General features: G+C 41.3%; 1 protein-coding gene across 2 annotated transcripts; it reads left to right on the top strand.

Annotated features, from left to right (window-relative positions):
• The first annotated feature begins 372 nt into the window (after nucleotides 1-372).
• LRRC14B (leucine rich repeat containing 14B) lies at nucleotides 373-14,987 on the top strand. Of its 2 annotated transcripts, XM_066627701.1 has the most exons (3): nucleotides 373-1,300; nucleotides 5,454-5,920; nucleotides 13,066-14,987. In XM_066627701.1, the coding sequence occupies exons 1-3, from the start codon at nucleotides 396-398 to the stop codon at nucleotides 13,155-13,157; spliced, it is 1,464 nt and encodes a 487-aa protein (XP_066483798.1). In that variant the 5' UTR covers nucleotides 373-395; the 3' UTR covers nucleotides 13,158-14,987. The 2 variants fall into 2 exon arrangements, with proteins under 2 accessions (XP_066483798.1, XP_066483797.1); XM_066627700.1 differs by lacking the exon at nucleotides 13,066-14,987 and having other exon boundaries at nucleotides 5,454-6,822.
• The last annotated feature ends 2,567 nt before the right edge of the window (nucleotides 14,988-17,554 follow it).

Here is a 17,554-nt window from a genome sequence, read left to right on the forward strand (position 1 = left end):
CCGAATCTTTCCAACTACCAAAATAAATCTATTTACTGAAAAATTATTCTGTACCATCATCTCTGAAAATGGTCCGTTTGTGTATGCTTTCCACATGGCAGACAGGACTCTTTGATTCTTATTCTATTTGTGTTTAAAAACTGTCTTTTTCATCAAATCTTCATCAATGATTCTGCAAATGAGACTGTGCACGCCTGAATTAAATCAATTCAAAGTGTTGGATTTGTGTCTGGTACCAGAATAGTTCAGCATATGACTGCTCACTTTACCTTCTCACATGTGGTTCACCTACTCCTCACAGCAGCAGCTGCAGCTAAAAATAGAGAATGATAAGCAAGAGTCAGCCTCTGTTTAGACACAGATTTCTCGGGAACAGAAAGACTAGGAAGGCAGCAATGCACACTCTTCGGTTTGTAAGTGCTGAGGTGCTGGTATCCAATGCACAACTTGTCAGAATGAGTCTTGGCAGTGTTGCGCACAACCTTTTCCCCCTTCTTTTTAAGGCCAGTTACTTACAGGAGCAGGGGAAAGTGATTCATGACCTGGTAGAAAACTGGCCTCTACCAGAACTTAATATCGGAAAGCTGTTGGGGAAGACAGCAGATCACCAGGAAGACATCAGTAGCCGAGCGTGCCAGGTATGCCTGGTCAACTGTCTAACTGGCCTGAAAGACTATGTGCTGAATTGTTCGTCTCCATATGCAAAGAGACTCAAATCAGTGGATTTGACAGGCATAAAGGATGTTGAAGTTCAGCTTTGCAAGTGCAGAAAGACAATGGGGAGATGGGCCAGAACGGAGCTGCTCTCGAAGATCTGCTATGATCTCCTTGTTGACATGGAAAGGCTGCAACTTGATCCAGGTGTGTTTGAGATTTCTGTTGATGTCCTCATTGATGTCTTTGTTACTGAAAAGAGCTATGAACAGGTCGTCCAGGCCTTGTTGATGAGGTGTCACTGCCCTCTAAAAATCCGCTGTCGGGCCTTTAGAGCAGACAATCTGGCCCTGCGAAAGCTCTTCTACATCATCAAGCTTACAGAACCCTCTTCATTGCGCAAATTTGAAGTGGTCCATAATGTCAGGCTGGAAATGGAGCATTTGCAATTACTGTTGAACAATGTCCACTTTCCTCAGTTGGCCTCGCTCACACTCCCTGCGAGGACATTTGATGTGAGAAGGTTCACTCCAGAGGATGAAGCTATTCTGGCAGCAATTGGAAAGAGTCTGAGCCAGATGACCCAACTGACTGAGTTGAGTCTGGCATTTTCGACACTCACAGGAAGGATACGTAAACTGCTCAGGTAACTTGTGCTGAATAGTTGTTGCTGGTGCAACAGACTGCCATGGAGCAGAACAAGTGCCTAGTCATTGAGTTGCTGTTACTGGAGAGAGCAGACTAATATTTACAAATGAAGGTGTCTAACTGATCAGGAAAGGTAGGAGCATATAAAGCTGTCTTATACTGAGTCCAAGCAGCAGTTTATTAGTTTACATTGAGTCAGAGCAGCAGAGTAGTATTGTCTACTCTGCTTGGCAATGGATCTTCATGTCCAGTATATGGGTCCTGCATATTGTAGCCTGTGCATCTTCTCAGCCTTCTGAGTTTCTTTCTAAATTAAGATGCTGGGGCTTGAGCTTGGGAATTTCTGTGAGTTCCACCATTGAGCAATATGACTTTCATGACTATGCCCCTACTCTCTTTACATTCATAACCTTATCATAGTGCAGAATAGTATAAACTGCAAGAGAGAGAGAGATCTCCAGTGTCCAATCTATGGTATTTTCTGCCATGGTACATGATACCAAACTCTCTGTCCCTAATTAATCTCTTCTCATTGTTCACTTGTAAAAGCCAACCAACTCAGATGGCTCCCTATTATTTCCATGTTGCCAAAAAAGAACTGAACTGCAGAACCCCTAAGGCCAAGGTGATGTTTTACCTGAGAAGGAGAAAGATACGATTTGTGGAACTACACCACTTGCAGGGACTGGATGGTGCTTAAATGTTTTGAACTATTATATAAAAATTTGAGAACCTATATACCTGAATCAGTTGAGATGGCCTCGAGTGACATTTCTTGGAGAGTAATTGCTCCAAGCCAGTGATTTTCAACCACTGTGCAGCACCACATGAATAGTCTGCAGGAGTGCCACATGAATTTGGGGGGTGGTCACATATTACTAGGGGCCACTGTGATATGTGAGTCTGCAGCCAGCAGTGTCTTGTCAATTGTCAAAAAAATTGATGGTGTGCCTTGACAATTTTAGAACCTTCTCAGTGTGCCATGAGACGAAAAAGTTGAAAATCAGTTGTTGAAGCTGGGGTGCCCAAACCCCAGCCAGGGGGGCCATTTGTAGCCCTCGGGGACCCCCAATCCAGCCCGCAGGGAGCCCCCAGTCTTCAATGAACCTCTGGTCCTCCAGAGACTTTCTGGAGCCCACGCTGGCCCGACGCGACTACTCTCAGTGCAGGGGCCGACTGTTTGACTTCTCACTCAAGCTGCAGGTCGAGGGCTCTCTCTGCTGCTTGCTGTTTCATGTCTCTGAAGCAGCAGTGGCAGCAAAGGAAAGGCTGGCCTTGCTTTGCGCAAGATTTTTTTATATGCCTTGAGCTATTGTGAGACCTTCATTCATTCATTTAAGTTCAATCTCTAATATAATCATTTATATAAATTTATGTAAATTTATTCAAATTTTAAATGTAAATTAATTTTTCCCTGCCCCCAATACAGAGTTGGAGAGATGATATGGCCCTCCTGCCAAAAAGTTTGAATACCCCTGCTCTAAGCAGTGACATCCTGATACACAGTGGCAGCATCCGGGATAAAAAAAACCTAGTGGGGGACACAGAAAGGGTCAAGCGCATTTAGGGAGTGAACTTTGTCCCATACGTTAGATTTCTGAAAGGTAAATAAAGGTATATTTCACATTAACATTCCACCCTCAACTAAACGGAAGCGAGTTCATGGGAAGTTTCTGTTTCTGTTGTTTTTTGAGCTCATACAACTTTCCTTCAAGGGATCAGCTGCATTGGGGTATTTAGTGAAGGCAGGATAGAAATGGATTGATGGATGAATGAGGGATCTAAGAATGAGTGGTAGCAGAAGGATGAATTATTTCCCTCTGGAAGGGGTTTGCCCGCTCCATGCTGCTCAGCTGGTGCATATTTTGTATGGCTGTGTCACTTCATTGCAAGGGTTCCATTGCTTTGCAAATACTTGCCTTTCTTCAAATCTTAATCCTCTTTGTTGTTTCTTCAGCTGTAGTTTCCAGCAGCCAAAAATTGTTGTAATTCTGCTAAATGGGATCTGTTGATACGCATATGCAACATTCATAATTTGGGGTATTTTATTTCATTTTTTAATCTTTATAGCCCAAGTCAAGAAACCAGTTGAAAGATTACATTGGCAAGAGGTCTAAGGCTGAAATCCTGTGCACCCTTTCCTGGAAGTAAACCCCATTGAAAGCAGAGGAACTTGTTTATAAGTACAAGTCTAAACATGCTTAGGATTGTGCTTTATAGGCAACATTTTTGTACCTCGCATTTGACAATGATATCTCAGTGTTTCTCTGTTTCAAAAGCACTGGTATATTACTGTATTGTATATCTAAGGGCGCAATCCTAACCCCTTATGTCAGTGCTTTCCAGCACTGACATAAAGGCAATGCAGCTCCGAGGTAAGGGAACAAACATTCCCTTACTTTGGGGGGCCTCCGTGAGTGACACCCAACTGCAGGATGCAGCACATGTCCCATTGGCACCGCTAGGCCAGTGCTGGAAAGCACTGAAATAAGGGGTTAGGACTGCGCCCTAAATCTGTTCATATTGAAAATATGCTACATATTACTTACACAGTACTTATTACACAAAAGTGTTCAAAATCCATTTCACTTCTTTCTGAAGATTAACAGCACAACTTGTGCTGGAACAGGCAGGCCTGCTCTGTATCCAGTGCTAGTTTGGGGCTAGCTGAGGCTCAGCCTGAGGCAAGGGGAAGAAATTCCCCTTACCCTGAGGAGAGCTGCAGCAGCCCCAATGGGTCTACTCAAATCTATGCCACCTGGTAAGGTGGCGCAGATCCAAACAAAACAGAGCAACCTGGAGCTGCTCCGTGCTGCTTGGGAATAACTGCCAGATCCTGGTTCCACCTCCCGCTCCCTGCCCACCCATCCAAAGTCTTGCCCGCTGCCCGCCCTCTACCTGCTCCACAATGCCTCACCTGCTGCTGCCGTCACGGAGGCTGGATCTGATCTCTGTGCACTGGCATGGCTTACTCATAGGAAGGTGCAAATGTGCTTATGGCATGTTTGTGACCCTCCCAGGCCAGTGCAAGAGACTTGCACTGGTCAAACACATCTTTAGGATTGTGCTCGAATACTTTTATGATTGTTGCCAAATCTGAGACAAAATGGCAATCATCTGCCCAATCTGTGGCTAAGAATGCAGGTCAAATGCTATCCAAAGTAATGGTGAAACTAGCCATACAAGGCCAGTTTACCAAGAGTTAAAGAGGACTGGGTTTTATGTAATTTTTTTTACTGAAGCACTGAAGATCATTTTAACCTTGGAAATGGGGTAGATATTTGACTCACAGACTTTAGTTTCATAGGATCTAAGTAATCAAGAATATTAGTAGTAAGGAAGTCTGCTCCCTGGCCTCCAAGTCAGCAGCACTGCGAGGATTGTGGTTTATTGCTTTTCATTTGGTGGCACTTATTCTTCACAGGTGATACACTTTGTTTCAAACTATTGATTACTGAGTTTAAACTTATGTAAACTACTATTGATTAAGGGCCCAGTCCCATCCAATTTTCCAGTGCCGGTGCAGCAGTGCCAATGGGAAGCACTGCTTCCTGTGGTGGGAAGGCAGTCATAGAGGCCTCCTCAAGGTAAGGGAATGTTTGTTCCATTATCTTGGCGCTGGCAGTTCTATCCGGTAAAGCGAAGGATTAGAGGTCTTGGGGCCGAAATGATCTCAACCTATTCTCAAACTTTAAAGGGTAAGAAGCCCAGCTCACTGACATGGAACCAGGCATGGAATGTGAGCCACCCAATGGGCCACTTTCGGTAAGCAGAACTGGCACTGCAGGATGAACTGAATGCTGGGTTAAGGTGCCCAGTCTTGGGGCTGCATTGTGATTGCACCAGTGCTGGAAAGTTGGATAGGATTTGGCCCTTAGTCAGTATGAGATAGTTGTAACAAGAGTTGTAGCTGTAGCTCAATGCCAAATTTTTGAGACATCTTCTAGCCTTGCATTTCTATGATTTTTGTGTCCAGGACCACTCTAGTTATCATTCTGCCCCAAGTTTGTCATCCATAGACACTACTGAAGTCCGTAAGACTTCACCCACCCATGATGATACAATTGCATCTATTGTTAACATACTTAATAAATACTGAATGTATTTTAATTCTGTACTGTAATTGTTTGCTTTTGTATTTAACGCTCCAGTCCACTGAAGTCCCCTCTGAAGGTGCTGGATGTTTCTAATTGCTCCTTAAACCATGTCGACATGGCATATTTAGCCAACAGTCTGCACTCTAATCACCTGGAAGTTCTTGATATCAGCGGACATGATGTGACTGACTTATATCCATCCACCTTCTTCAAACTCCTGAATCATTCATCCCACACACTGAAGAGTCTCGCTCTTGAGGAATGCAACATTCAAGACATTCATGTAAACATGTTAATATTGGGCTTGGTTCCCTGCCGGAAACTCGAGGAGTTGAAGTTCCTTGGAAATCCTCTATCTTCTCGAGCCCTGAAATGTCTCTTCAACATTTTCATTGATTTTCCAAGGCTGAAATACATTGAATTTCCAGTTCCAAGAGATTGTTATCCAAATGACATCAGTTATCCAATTGGTGAAGCTGATCTTTCAAAATATGATCAGCAGAAATATGAGAATATAGCAGGTGAACTTAATATGATTTTATTGCAGGCAAAGCGGGAGGACATAAAAGCCTCTACACCACTCTTTGGGGGTTATGATGCAGCGATACAAGAAACAGGCAATGAACTGGGATCCTTTCTGCTACAGTCTTTCAGAGATGCCATTGAAAGCTTCAGCAAAGCTCTTCAGGAAATTAACTGAAGTTGAATCATATGTTGGCTTTCAAGTTCAAACATTAATTTATTGGTATTGTCTAGCTAGCAAGGGATTTCCCTTGCATAAAATAAAGACCTGCAAAAAGAAAAGAGCTGTAGCCCCTCCCCCCATAGGTAATCAATGCATTGGTGAGAGAGGACTGCCATCTTGGACCTTTATCCCAGGGTGCGGGGCTGGGGAGGTCTGCCACTACTGCTGGCTATCTTCCTTTGTCCAAGAAAGGGCTGCAGCCAGCCTATTATATGAAGCTGCAAGATGAAGCCCTTCACTTGCAAGTATACCTCCCAATGTTGATAGCTTCTCCTGAATCCTAAGAGAAAGTTCACAGAACTTAGTACCTTTTCATCTGAAGTTGCAAGTGCTTAAGTTTAGGATGAGCTTTTCCCTTCAAGTTCACGTCTTTCTATGCATGGATCTTTAAGGCATTCCATAGATTGGTGTACTCAAGACCTTCTCTCTCCAGCATGTGTGGGAGAAGAGTAAGTTGTACGTACAAGTGAGTTAGAAAGGTTATTGCAGTCTTGTAGTATTCCACCCCTATAGTAGAAGTGGGGAGATGCATCTGGTCTTGGGAACAGTAAGTGTTGAATCCACATAAGAAATGCAGAATGGATTTAGATGAACTGTATTCCCAACTGGTTTTGCCCTGCTCTTTGTAGCATAATGCTAAAGTGGCATAATTAAAAGCAGTTAAGAATTAGAATTGAATCTACTGTCAACTAGTCATGTTGCTTTCTGTCTGCTTTCTGGTCCTTTGGCACCACGTAGAAGCAAGAACTTTTATTTATCTATTTATAAGGACATTCTTATAATAAAACAATAACATTCCCTACTTCTATGAAGAAAAATCCTGTTGATCACCTGCAGACTCCATGGGAGTTTACTTGGCTGGGTGAGTGGTAAAAATACTTTTATTAATGTAATTAGCTGATTGCTGGCACCTTAGTGAGAGGGGAGAAATCATTTAAAATGAGAGATACTGAGTTGTAAAAACTATTTATTTTAGGGTAGTGGTTGGAGAATTGGGCCACTTTTACAAATGATACTTTTCAAATCTACACACTTCCTGAGTATGGCCCAGATCCATTGGCAGTGTAAATTTTGATACCTGTTCCCTGCTGTCCCCCATCTAAGAATCCTGAATGGAGCAACGGAGTTTATACCAATGTTCACCATCCATTGTATCTAATTATTGCTCAACTTCATCAGGTAGTAATCATATAATACCCCCCTACTATGTGAAGAATCTTCCTCAATAGCCTCTCTGTAGAACATCCAGTGCTAGCAAGGATGAGAAGAGTTAAGATTCATGCGGTAACCAGCCCTACATGGTACAAGAATGAGATGATGAATCATGTGAGCCAGCAGATGAAATACGGAAAATGTAATGTGGTTTTGCCCTTGGGCAGTCACTTAACAAAGAGAGAGCACAATTTTGTACCAATAGTTCTCAAACTGTGGGTTGGGACAAACTAGGTGGGTCATGAGCCAATTTCAGGTGGGTCTCCATTCATTTCAATATTTTATTTTTAATATATTAGAATTGATGCTCCCATGGTCTGTGACTGCATTTGGGATATTGTTACTTTTAACAGGCTACTATTATATGCTTTTAACCATTATAGTAAATGGGACTTACTCCTGGGTAAGTGTGGATAGGATTGTTTGCCTAGAATTGTTAAAACTCTTCCTGCTTGATGATGGCTGCAATCCTAACCATACTTTCCTGAGAGTAAGCCCCACTGAACAAAATAAGACTTACTTCTGAGTAGACCTGGTTAGGCTTGTGCCTGATGTCACTACCGGTCATGACATTACTTCCATTCTACTTCCATACTTACTTCCATTCTACTTCCATACTTACTACTTGGGTCCTGACAGATTCTCATTCTAAAAAGTGAGTCCTGATGCTAAAAGTTTGAGAACCACTGCCGTACTGGATTTACGGCTAGAATTGGAAAACTGTGAATTTTTTTTTATCAGAAAATGAATTCTTTTTGAGATCATGTCTTTTGGAACACTAGAGGGCAGCACCACTCTAATAATAATCATCATCTTGTTCCTATGTATTTTAATAGATTTTTCCAGTTTATTAAAAACTCCATTTTATTCCTAATTCAACAACTGAACTAATGTGAACAGTTTGCTGTCCCAAGGAGTATAATTGGTACTCAGTCTCTCAATTTCATTCCCCTCTCCAAATCTCCAACTCTTCCTCCGTGAATGTCTTCCTCTCAGTCTCATCTGTGATACCAGTAGCAGCCTTGGGCCAGATAGGGTTACACTCAAGGCATCCAGCAGGTGGCTGCACGCAACATAATAGGCTTACATCAGAAACCTATACTGTGAAGTCATTAGTGAGGTCACTGTTATCTCTGAAGGGGAAGTAAATCTCCTAGGAATGTTGACTTGGGCCTTGCTTGATGTAGTTGGTGAACTGGTTTTTGGCACATTTGAGAGGAAATAAATGTAAAATAGAAAATACTCAAGGGGGAAAGGAAAATAATGGCACGTCCTAGAACAGAAAAATGTTAGCTGGTGTCCTGTAACTGTTCTGTGTTCACTAATTTATCTGCCATCATATGCCTGTCAAGTTGGAGTATCTTACTGGGGTTTCCAGAAATTAGGCTCTGGTACCTTTCTTCCTATGCCACCAGCACTCTGTTCCCATTTAAAACCTGCTGGATTAATTTCTGGGCTTGAAAGGTATCTTCTAGGCTGTATGATGAGGCCTCAAAGGCTAATCCTGGCATATGAGACCCTATAAAGCCCTGAGCCTCAGAGCCAGTTCATCAACCTGAGCAACTCCTGGATGAAATAATTGCTTGGGAGGCTCTAGTCTCTTACGTCCCTTCCCCTTTCCTGACTGCTGCCTCAGATTTGGTCTCCTGCCTGACTTGGATCCTGCACTTGCTTCTAACCCTTCCAGCTTTCTATAGGTGTTTCCTACTTATTCAACAGGTTAGGGTCTACAGCAATGTCAAAAACCAGAAATTGTTAAAATGTGGAACCCAGTCTTTTTTTTTTACAAATGTCCTGCTATCTTTTTGCTGCTAGGTGAGTGCTGGATGATCTCCTCTTAGACCAATGACCCTGCCAGTCCCTTCCTGGTTGCACCCATGTCATTTCTTTCAGATAGGGCACCTCTACTTTCCCTCCTCAGGTGCTCCTTTACAATTCATGCTGCCCCCATCAGATGGGTCATCTCAGAGGGTCTCCAGCATCTCACCACATGCACTCAAGATCCAGGTTTCCTTCTGCAAGTCAGCATTTCCTCCACAAAAATACTGGTGGGAGGGGGAGCTCCTCCTGCCTCCCTATAGCCCATCCCTTCCTCATATACATGGGCTCCCGGGGCTTGTAGTTTCTGTTTGCCACAGTAGTTCCCATTCCTGCACAGAGAGGAAAGAGACACAGAGAGTAGTTCCATTCCTGCACAGACCATTGAAAGGCGGGGGTGCCTGTATCACTGTTCCTGATACACTCTTGGCTCTGACACTTCTGGCCCATCCTTACTTTAGAACTCAGTGTGCTGCTTGAAACCAACTACACAGCTGTCTCTGTGCCCGGATCCTGATCTGTCTGATCTACAATTCAACCTGGCCCATTTTGGACTCCAACCCTGGAGGTAACCCTGCTGAGTCACAACTATGTCCCTTGTACCATTAATTCATATCAATTAAAGCAATGCTTCCCAAACTTTTCAGTACTGGGACCCACTTTAAAAAAAAACGATAATATTTTATGACCCACTGGCCAAAGAAAAAGAGATCTAGAAACAAATATTTTTCTTTATTAATAATAATTAATAAATTATTTAGAAATTGGGTTCCTGTGCTCTCAAGACTGCTAAAGACCTTACATGTAGTATGAGTGTAATATGTGTAGACATTTGATAGACTCCCTAGAGATAGAGTTTAAAGTCTGTTCCCCAAAACCTTTACTGTCATTCCACGGTACCCAGAAGGCAGAACTGGAGAGCAGGATGTTCAGTTAGGGACTTTCAGTCCAGACAAAAGACTAGGTTCACACTGAGTAGACATGATCTACAGCTGGTCAATTAAAAATTGGAAAATGTGACATTTTAACTTGGGGGTATGAAGATGACCTCATATCACAGGTTAGCATCCCAGCATTCCACAGCATAGCATTTTCTTCTGCAAACTGGGCAGGGGTTCTTGCAAAGGTTCTTCTAATGTTTCAAAAACTTTTTGCAATGCACAAAAAATCAGCTCGTGACTGATGGGTCCTGACCCACAGTTTGGGAAACACTGCATTAAAGCAATACAGTGATCTGAAAATAGGGACTCCAGGGCTTGCAGGGTTGTAGACTTGATCTGAAAGAGCAAACAATGCAGTTTTCCAGGAGTCTTTGTGGAGAAACTGCTTATGCCCTGCCTGTTGTGCACTCTTTCTGCTGCCTCTATTGATGACCTGATGATGATGATGACCAGATCTTCCCTCAGAATTGGGATCGGTGTCACACAATATGAGTTGACCACTGAAGGCATGAGAACATTTGACACTGCCTAACAATTTTTGACAATATTGATTTGGTTTCTTAACTATATCTGATAGGTCAAATTACCCGGTCTTCTTGGTTCTCAGCTTTCTATGAAATACCTCCTAACGTAGTCAAAAATATAGACTATGTGTTACTCACAGTTTGCTGTACCGTTCCTCTTGCTGCCATGGCTCCACAAGACTCAAGATCAGCATGCCACATGGAACTGTGAACACCCTGAGCTCATACTTGACATTAGGTATCTTCTTCTGTGATGTCATAATGGTACACTTTATGCTATCAGTGGGTTCCCTGAAGGTCCTGAAGCTACTATTAGCAGGGAGTTTTACTGGGTCACATCCCATAGCCACAAGGTCTCCTACTGAATGTCAATCTTTTTCTTTCTTTTCTTAAATATAATTTATTTCACATTTTCATACCACCCTTCTTCCAAGGCACTCAGGGTGGTGTACATAGTTCTTCCCCTCCTTTTGACCTCACAACAACCCTGTGAGCTAGGTGAGGCTGAGAGAGATTGACTCACCTGAAGTCACCCAGGAAGCTTCAAAGCTGAACGGGGATTTGAACATGGATCTTCCAGGTACAGCTTCCAAATCATTACACCATTCTGGCTCTTACAGTGTATCTATCTTATGTATCTTACATAATCTATCTTTTATGTCTCTGTCAATTCAATCCTTTGTGTGTCTACTCTGAAGTAAGTCCCATTGTGTTCAGTGGGGCATACGCCCAAGAAAATGTGTATAGGATTGCAGCTATCTTTTCTATCTCTCATTAAAGGCACATATCCTCAGAAAGGTGGCAAATCACCATTATTAGTTAATTGGGCCTGTTAGTTAATCGGGTACTATCATCCAATAGCAAAAAATAATTTGGGAAAATAGCATAAGAAATAAAATTAGTAATTAGATAAATATGTACATGAGTACACACACACATGCACATACCGGCACATACACTGGGTTAAGTAGAAGATACAGAGGGTGCTAACATCAAAATACTAAAAACGAGAAAAAATTGCATTGAAAGCATTTCACTCCTGCTTTCAATCATTTACAATGCAATCCTATGCATGTCTACTCTGAAGTAAGCCTGTGTTCAATAGGGCTTACTCCCAGGAAAATGTGTCTAGGATTGTAACTTTGGAGGAGTCTAATTTAGAATGTTGGACTGCGTAGTAAAATGCTTGTGTCAGTTATGTATTCCCAAATGTCACATTCTTTTTCGCTTAGACATTGAAAGACTAATATCGAAATGCTCCAGAGGAATCAGCTTGCTAGCTTATCCATCATATCACCCCCAAGTGATTCATAAACATAAAAATAGGTGCACTAAAATACTTAAGCGGTGGTAATCTGAACTGGACTTACAACAAAACAGGGATCAAAAAATTAAGCAAGCTGAGTCTCTAATCAAGAGGGTGTTTGATGATTAATTGCAATAAAATACGTTTTGCAATGCGGACTCCTGTGCTCAAAAGTCCAGACACATTGCAAGTCAATATTCTTAACTGTGATGTGGAAGAAAGAAATGTTGCCAAGAAGGAAACATTCTCGTTGCTGTGGGAAGATCTGACTATGGAAGTGAGACGGCAAGAGAGGTAGAAACCCATCAGCTGATATTAATAACAATCTTGTATTATTGACAATTTTATCTTACAGAAATTTAAAATAATGGTGACAAAAGTGACAAAACCGTTTCAAAACCACTTGTGTGTGTGTGTGCATGTGCGTGTGCATTATGGTTCTATGAGATTTATCATCACTATTTTAAATTTCAGTTTTGATTTGAACTGAAACCAAACTGATTAGAATTGAGGGGGAAATAATGAAAGAGATCTGATTAAGGAGAGTCATGTGTATTTCAGATCACTGTGCACAGCGTGGCATTAAAGATTATAATTTTACTTTATGGTTTTATAGATAAGAACTCCACATGTTTCAGTCATGTCAAGCTTGGCATATATTGCTTTGCTTTTCTAGTTATGGTGAAAAATAAAATGGTCTTACAATCAATAACAATTGATTCAATTGTTTAAAAGATCTGAAGTGAATGAAGTGTTGGGGGGGCGGAGGTAGACAACGTCTATACCATCAATCTTTAACGGGTGACTTACAATTGCTACATCACTGTGGTTTAACTGGTGAATTATGACCCAATTGATCTTACCAGCATCAGTGGTTGTTGTACCAGAAACACTGACACATCTTTTTAAAAGAGGAAAAAGGAGAGATAAGGAGATAAAATTATAAAAGAAAGGGCTGATCAAAGGGGCAAAGATAAAAAAAAATAAAGATTAAAAGTGGGCTTCATATTACATAGTGAACCTGTAATAGTTTTGAGCTAGGAGTACTGAAGACTACTAGTCTACACAATCCAACTCTGCAAACATATTGTTTATTTATTGTGAGTTCATTTTCTTACAGGACAACACTATTGGAATGGAATAGCATCCGTCATGAGAGATATGCAATGCAACATCAGGATACTTTCCTTGTGCAAAGATCTCCCACCATGAAGTTACAGATGGGTAAACTTGGAGAAAAGATGCAAGTGTACCACCTTCCCTACAACAATGTGCTCCCTGTACCATTGTTTACACCAAGTAGATTACCAAATAAGCATCTTTATGCCTTTCAAGAAGATAAGAACAGAATAGCAATCTCCAGAAATGGCTCTAGTTCTGAAAAAAGGGCGGTTGAACAAATTATAAAGGCTCTTCAGCCCACCAAACCAAGTTTCAAGGTTTCCAGCTTTATACCTCAGCAAAACATCAGGTGCCCATCAATGCACTAATTATTATTAATACCCAGTTATGATTCTTCTTGACAATGATTTGTGGCTTTAAATGTTTTGTAGTTGGTAGGACTGTCACATTCAAGCTCAGTTTTAGATTTAAATCCATGTGGGTTTTCCAGCTCTAGTTGCAGGCAACTAGTTGTGCATAAAAATGATGGCCTCAGACAGGAATATGCAACCACCATGAGCATCAAGAGTACATCCAACCATGCCAGTGGGCCTGAGTAAGCATCACAATGCAGACAGGGACGTGCATCTACCTGCACATCTGAAACATGTGTGAATCTGCTGGATCAAGTCAATGAGAATTAAAAGCCAGGTGTAAGCCAAAAAGAAAATCTGGATCCAAATGTTTCTGGAAGAGGAAGAAATTCAACTCTTCCATGTCTAGTGTTGAAAATAATCCCTTGTTTTGCCAGTATAGTACTGATGAATTTGCCTGAATTTGACTGGTACTCTGTGCCTGCCCCTACCTGCAACTTTCACATCTGGACACCTTCAGGGAGGCAGGAGGGAGGTGGGCCTTATTGACAAAGAAAACATTTCAGGAAATGTAGAATGTATTCTGAATTATCATGGCTGGGTGTGTACAGAAACCTGAAAAAAGGTGGAACTAGGAATTCACTTCACAACTGATTGTGATTTTGGCTGAAAATAGAAACACACTGTAAAATGTAAAAAAATCAGGTTGTGGAACCAAAATTATTTAAAAGAAGCAAGATGCAGAGGTTAAACCAGTTCAAGAGAGAAGCCCCAGGGGAAGACGGAATGAGGGTATAGCCAAGGAAAAGCTGTTGACTGCCAGTATGCTACAGAAGCTTTCAGACTCTTCTAGTTTACACTGGGGACTGTCTGGTGCCTGCTGCCTGCTGCCTGGGCTGCCCAAGAACCAGGGCAGAATGTTGGTTTTGTGCCCATTATTCCTCAGAGTACTGAAGTATGTATATTTAGCAACCTGAGAGCATCATTATTTTGCTATGCTCCCTTCTAGATGCTCTACATGTTTTGCAAATACTAAACCAGAATTAAAGCTTCAAATGCAATTCAGCACTTGCAAAAGTAAAGGGTGGGATGGAAGCGTAATGTGATTAAGGCTGTAATCCTATGAACACAGACCTGGGAGTAAATACCAAGGAGTTCAGTTGGATTTGCATCTGCATAGAGAGTTGAATGATTGTGTAGGTGTTCAGGGGGGAAATAAAGAAAAGATTGTGAGAGGACTAAGAACTCTGTTTTTGAGGCCAAGTGTAAGTGACATGATAAATTAGAGGTATGACCTGTGAGCTGCTGAAGTATAGGTGCAACACTACCTGCAGGACTCTGGAGGGCAGTGTATTATCCAGATGCCTGAGATCCTCTATCTTGTTGTCTGCAGTCCCTGTAGGTTTTCTTTTGAAATGTTTACCTGCAGGTCTGCTGATGTTTTTCTGTATCTTTTTAAATTGTGAACCCTTTTGGGACAGGGAGACATTCGTTATTTGATTTTTTTCTGTAGATCGCTTTGTTAAATTTTAGTTGAAAAGCAGTATATAAATAATTATTACCTGCCTCTGCTCCTGTGTATTTACTAATAGCAGCAAACTAGCTCGGTGGCAGAATTTACCATAGGAAAAGTGTTCTTCTACTGCTTATTAGAATCCCCCTTTTCCAACATGAGCAAGAAACCAAATGCTCAAGGAACAAAAGCTGTAAAATCAGAGGTCAGGAATATTCTCTGCTGACACAAAGAAATTCCAAAATGATGAAAGAAGAAGAATCCCAAAAAAATGAAAGACCATTTTGACTAGACGTATAGTGCAAAAGCTGTGGGGGTGGAGAACACAGATTAACAGATGAGAAACAGAGTGCATATGTGGTGAATTATGAGCATCTGGACTTGGAAATATAGTTTGCTGGAGCTGAATGGTCAAATGATTCCAGATTACTGTGATCCTATGGACAAACTGGAAAATTCTGAAAAACACAGGCAACAGTATCTGTAAAAAAAGACTTGATGACTTTTAATGGAAGAACCAATAATTTGAAAGCTGGAGTGAATGACAGAACGCATACTAAGGAGCCTGATTTATATGCAAAGATTCCCTCCCAGATTGGCATACAGAGGCTTGATCTAAAATTTGCAACACTCAAGGTTGGAAGATAAACTCTAGTGCTTTCTAAAAGTATTAATTTCCATAGTTTCCTCTTCTCTACTGTTTCTCAGGTTCTTTATGCTTCTACTGTCTACAAACTCAAAATATAAATGATGTGACAATTCCCTTGTATGTGACTAACATGCTATCAACCACAATAGAAAGTGGTCTTATACTTTCAATAAAATGATTATCACATGCCTCCTCACTAGAGGTTCTATGACCACTGTGAGGTGGCAAGTGGCAAACTTCAGCTTGAAAAACACCAGCTGGTTTTTTCCCCCCACTGCTTGGTAGTGTGCACTCCTTTCTCAATTTATACTGGGAGTGAGATGTAGGAGAATTAAGAGAATGTATAAAACCAACTCCCTGGAGCATTGCTTTTTTAAAAAAAGAAGGCTCTGTATCTGCAGTTGTCTCACCTCCCACAGAAATCCAAACTCTGACACTGATTTATTTCTCCTTCAGCTATGACTTGCTTTTTCTCTTGTTTCTGGATGAAGATTGCTCAGTGAATGGTTAGTTTGCATCTTCAGGGTCCTGCCTGAGCTGCAGTCCTTGCCAACCCATCTTTTGAGACTATATACATGGTCTTGGCTGGCCATCTTTTTATAGGTATCCGTTACAGAAATTATACTCCCTTGGTCCTAATAGATCTTTTTGAAGCATTTAAGAAAGTTGGCCATGAGATACTGTAAACATGACTCTGTAGTAGCCTGTTGATCTTATCTGCACCACTTGTTCAGTAACTTGTTTTAGTTGTATAGAAAAACAAGGTATGTGATAACTTTCCAGAGAGATTATGAATTATTTGTCCCTTCATAAGAATATACTACACTGCCATCAGAAAAACTATAGTGTTCATCACTAACGCACATGACCTTATATTCTTTTTCTCCTCTCTTATGTGGCATTTCAGATTATTTTATAAATGATCATTTGGATAGCAGGCACGATACTTTTGAAATACTGCAGTGGCTGACTGGCCTGCATTAAGATTCCTTGCAATTGGCAGAGTTGGCTCTATGTTCTTCATGTTTCATAAGTAGGCTATATTGAGATGTGTTCTGGACTGTAGTGAAGTATCCATGGTAGCAGTAAACATGCAAGAAGTCTTAATGTTACTATGAATCTTCCTGCTGTTTGATGCATTCATGAACTGTGCAGCTATATTCACATATTAAGCATAAACTCACTGAGTCTTCCACTTGAAAGTTTAGCCAACTGCAAGCAGTAAAGCGAAAACTGCTTGACAAGAGATGAATCTGACCAATTAGGTCTCTCACTTATATTTCATTGCAGTTGGAGTGGAAGACTGGGGGCCCAATCCTATCCAATATTCCAGCACTGATGCACCTGTGCCAATGGGGAATGTGCTGCAACCAGAAGTGAGCAGGCAGTCACACAAGCCTTCTCAAGGTAAGGGAACATTTGTTCCCGTACCTCAGGACTGCATTACAGCTTCATGGACACTGGAAAACTGGATAGGAATGGGCCCTGGAAGAGTTTAGCAAACACTTTACATAATTTCTTCCACATCATGAAACAGAAGGACAGCCTGCACTCCTTCCAGCAAACTCCTCCAACAAAGCAGCTGTCTCTGAATTCAGCCTCTACTTTTGCATGTCATGGCAATTTGACTCTTTTTATATTTACCCACCTCTATATCTATGTAAATCTGAGAACTCATCCTGTAATGAAGTAGACAGTAACCCATAAAAGCTTATTATTATATACAGCTTTTCAACAAGAAGTAGTTCACAAGGTGGTTTACATAACAAAATATATAATTAAATATGGACTCTCTAGGTAGCCTTAGGAAAGCTCTCTACCCTTTTATCTGCAAAATGGGGCTGACAGTTATTGAGATGGGGCTGTTGCAAGAATAAAGCTATTTTCTTTCTTGAGAGTGAGTTCACTTATGCAACTTGCTATATTGTACTGTATAATTACTTGCACACTTACAATAGTAACAAGACCAGAG

The sequence above is a fragment of the Tiliqua scincoides genome, chromosome 5 (assembly GCF_035046505.1).
Source record: "Tiliqua scincoides isolate rTilSci1 chromosome 5, rTilSci1.hap2, whole genome shotgun sequence".
Classification (NCBI taxonomy): Eukaryota; Metazoa; Chordata; class Lepidosauria; order Squamata; family Scincidae; genus Tiliqua; species Tiliqua scincoides.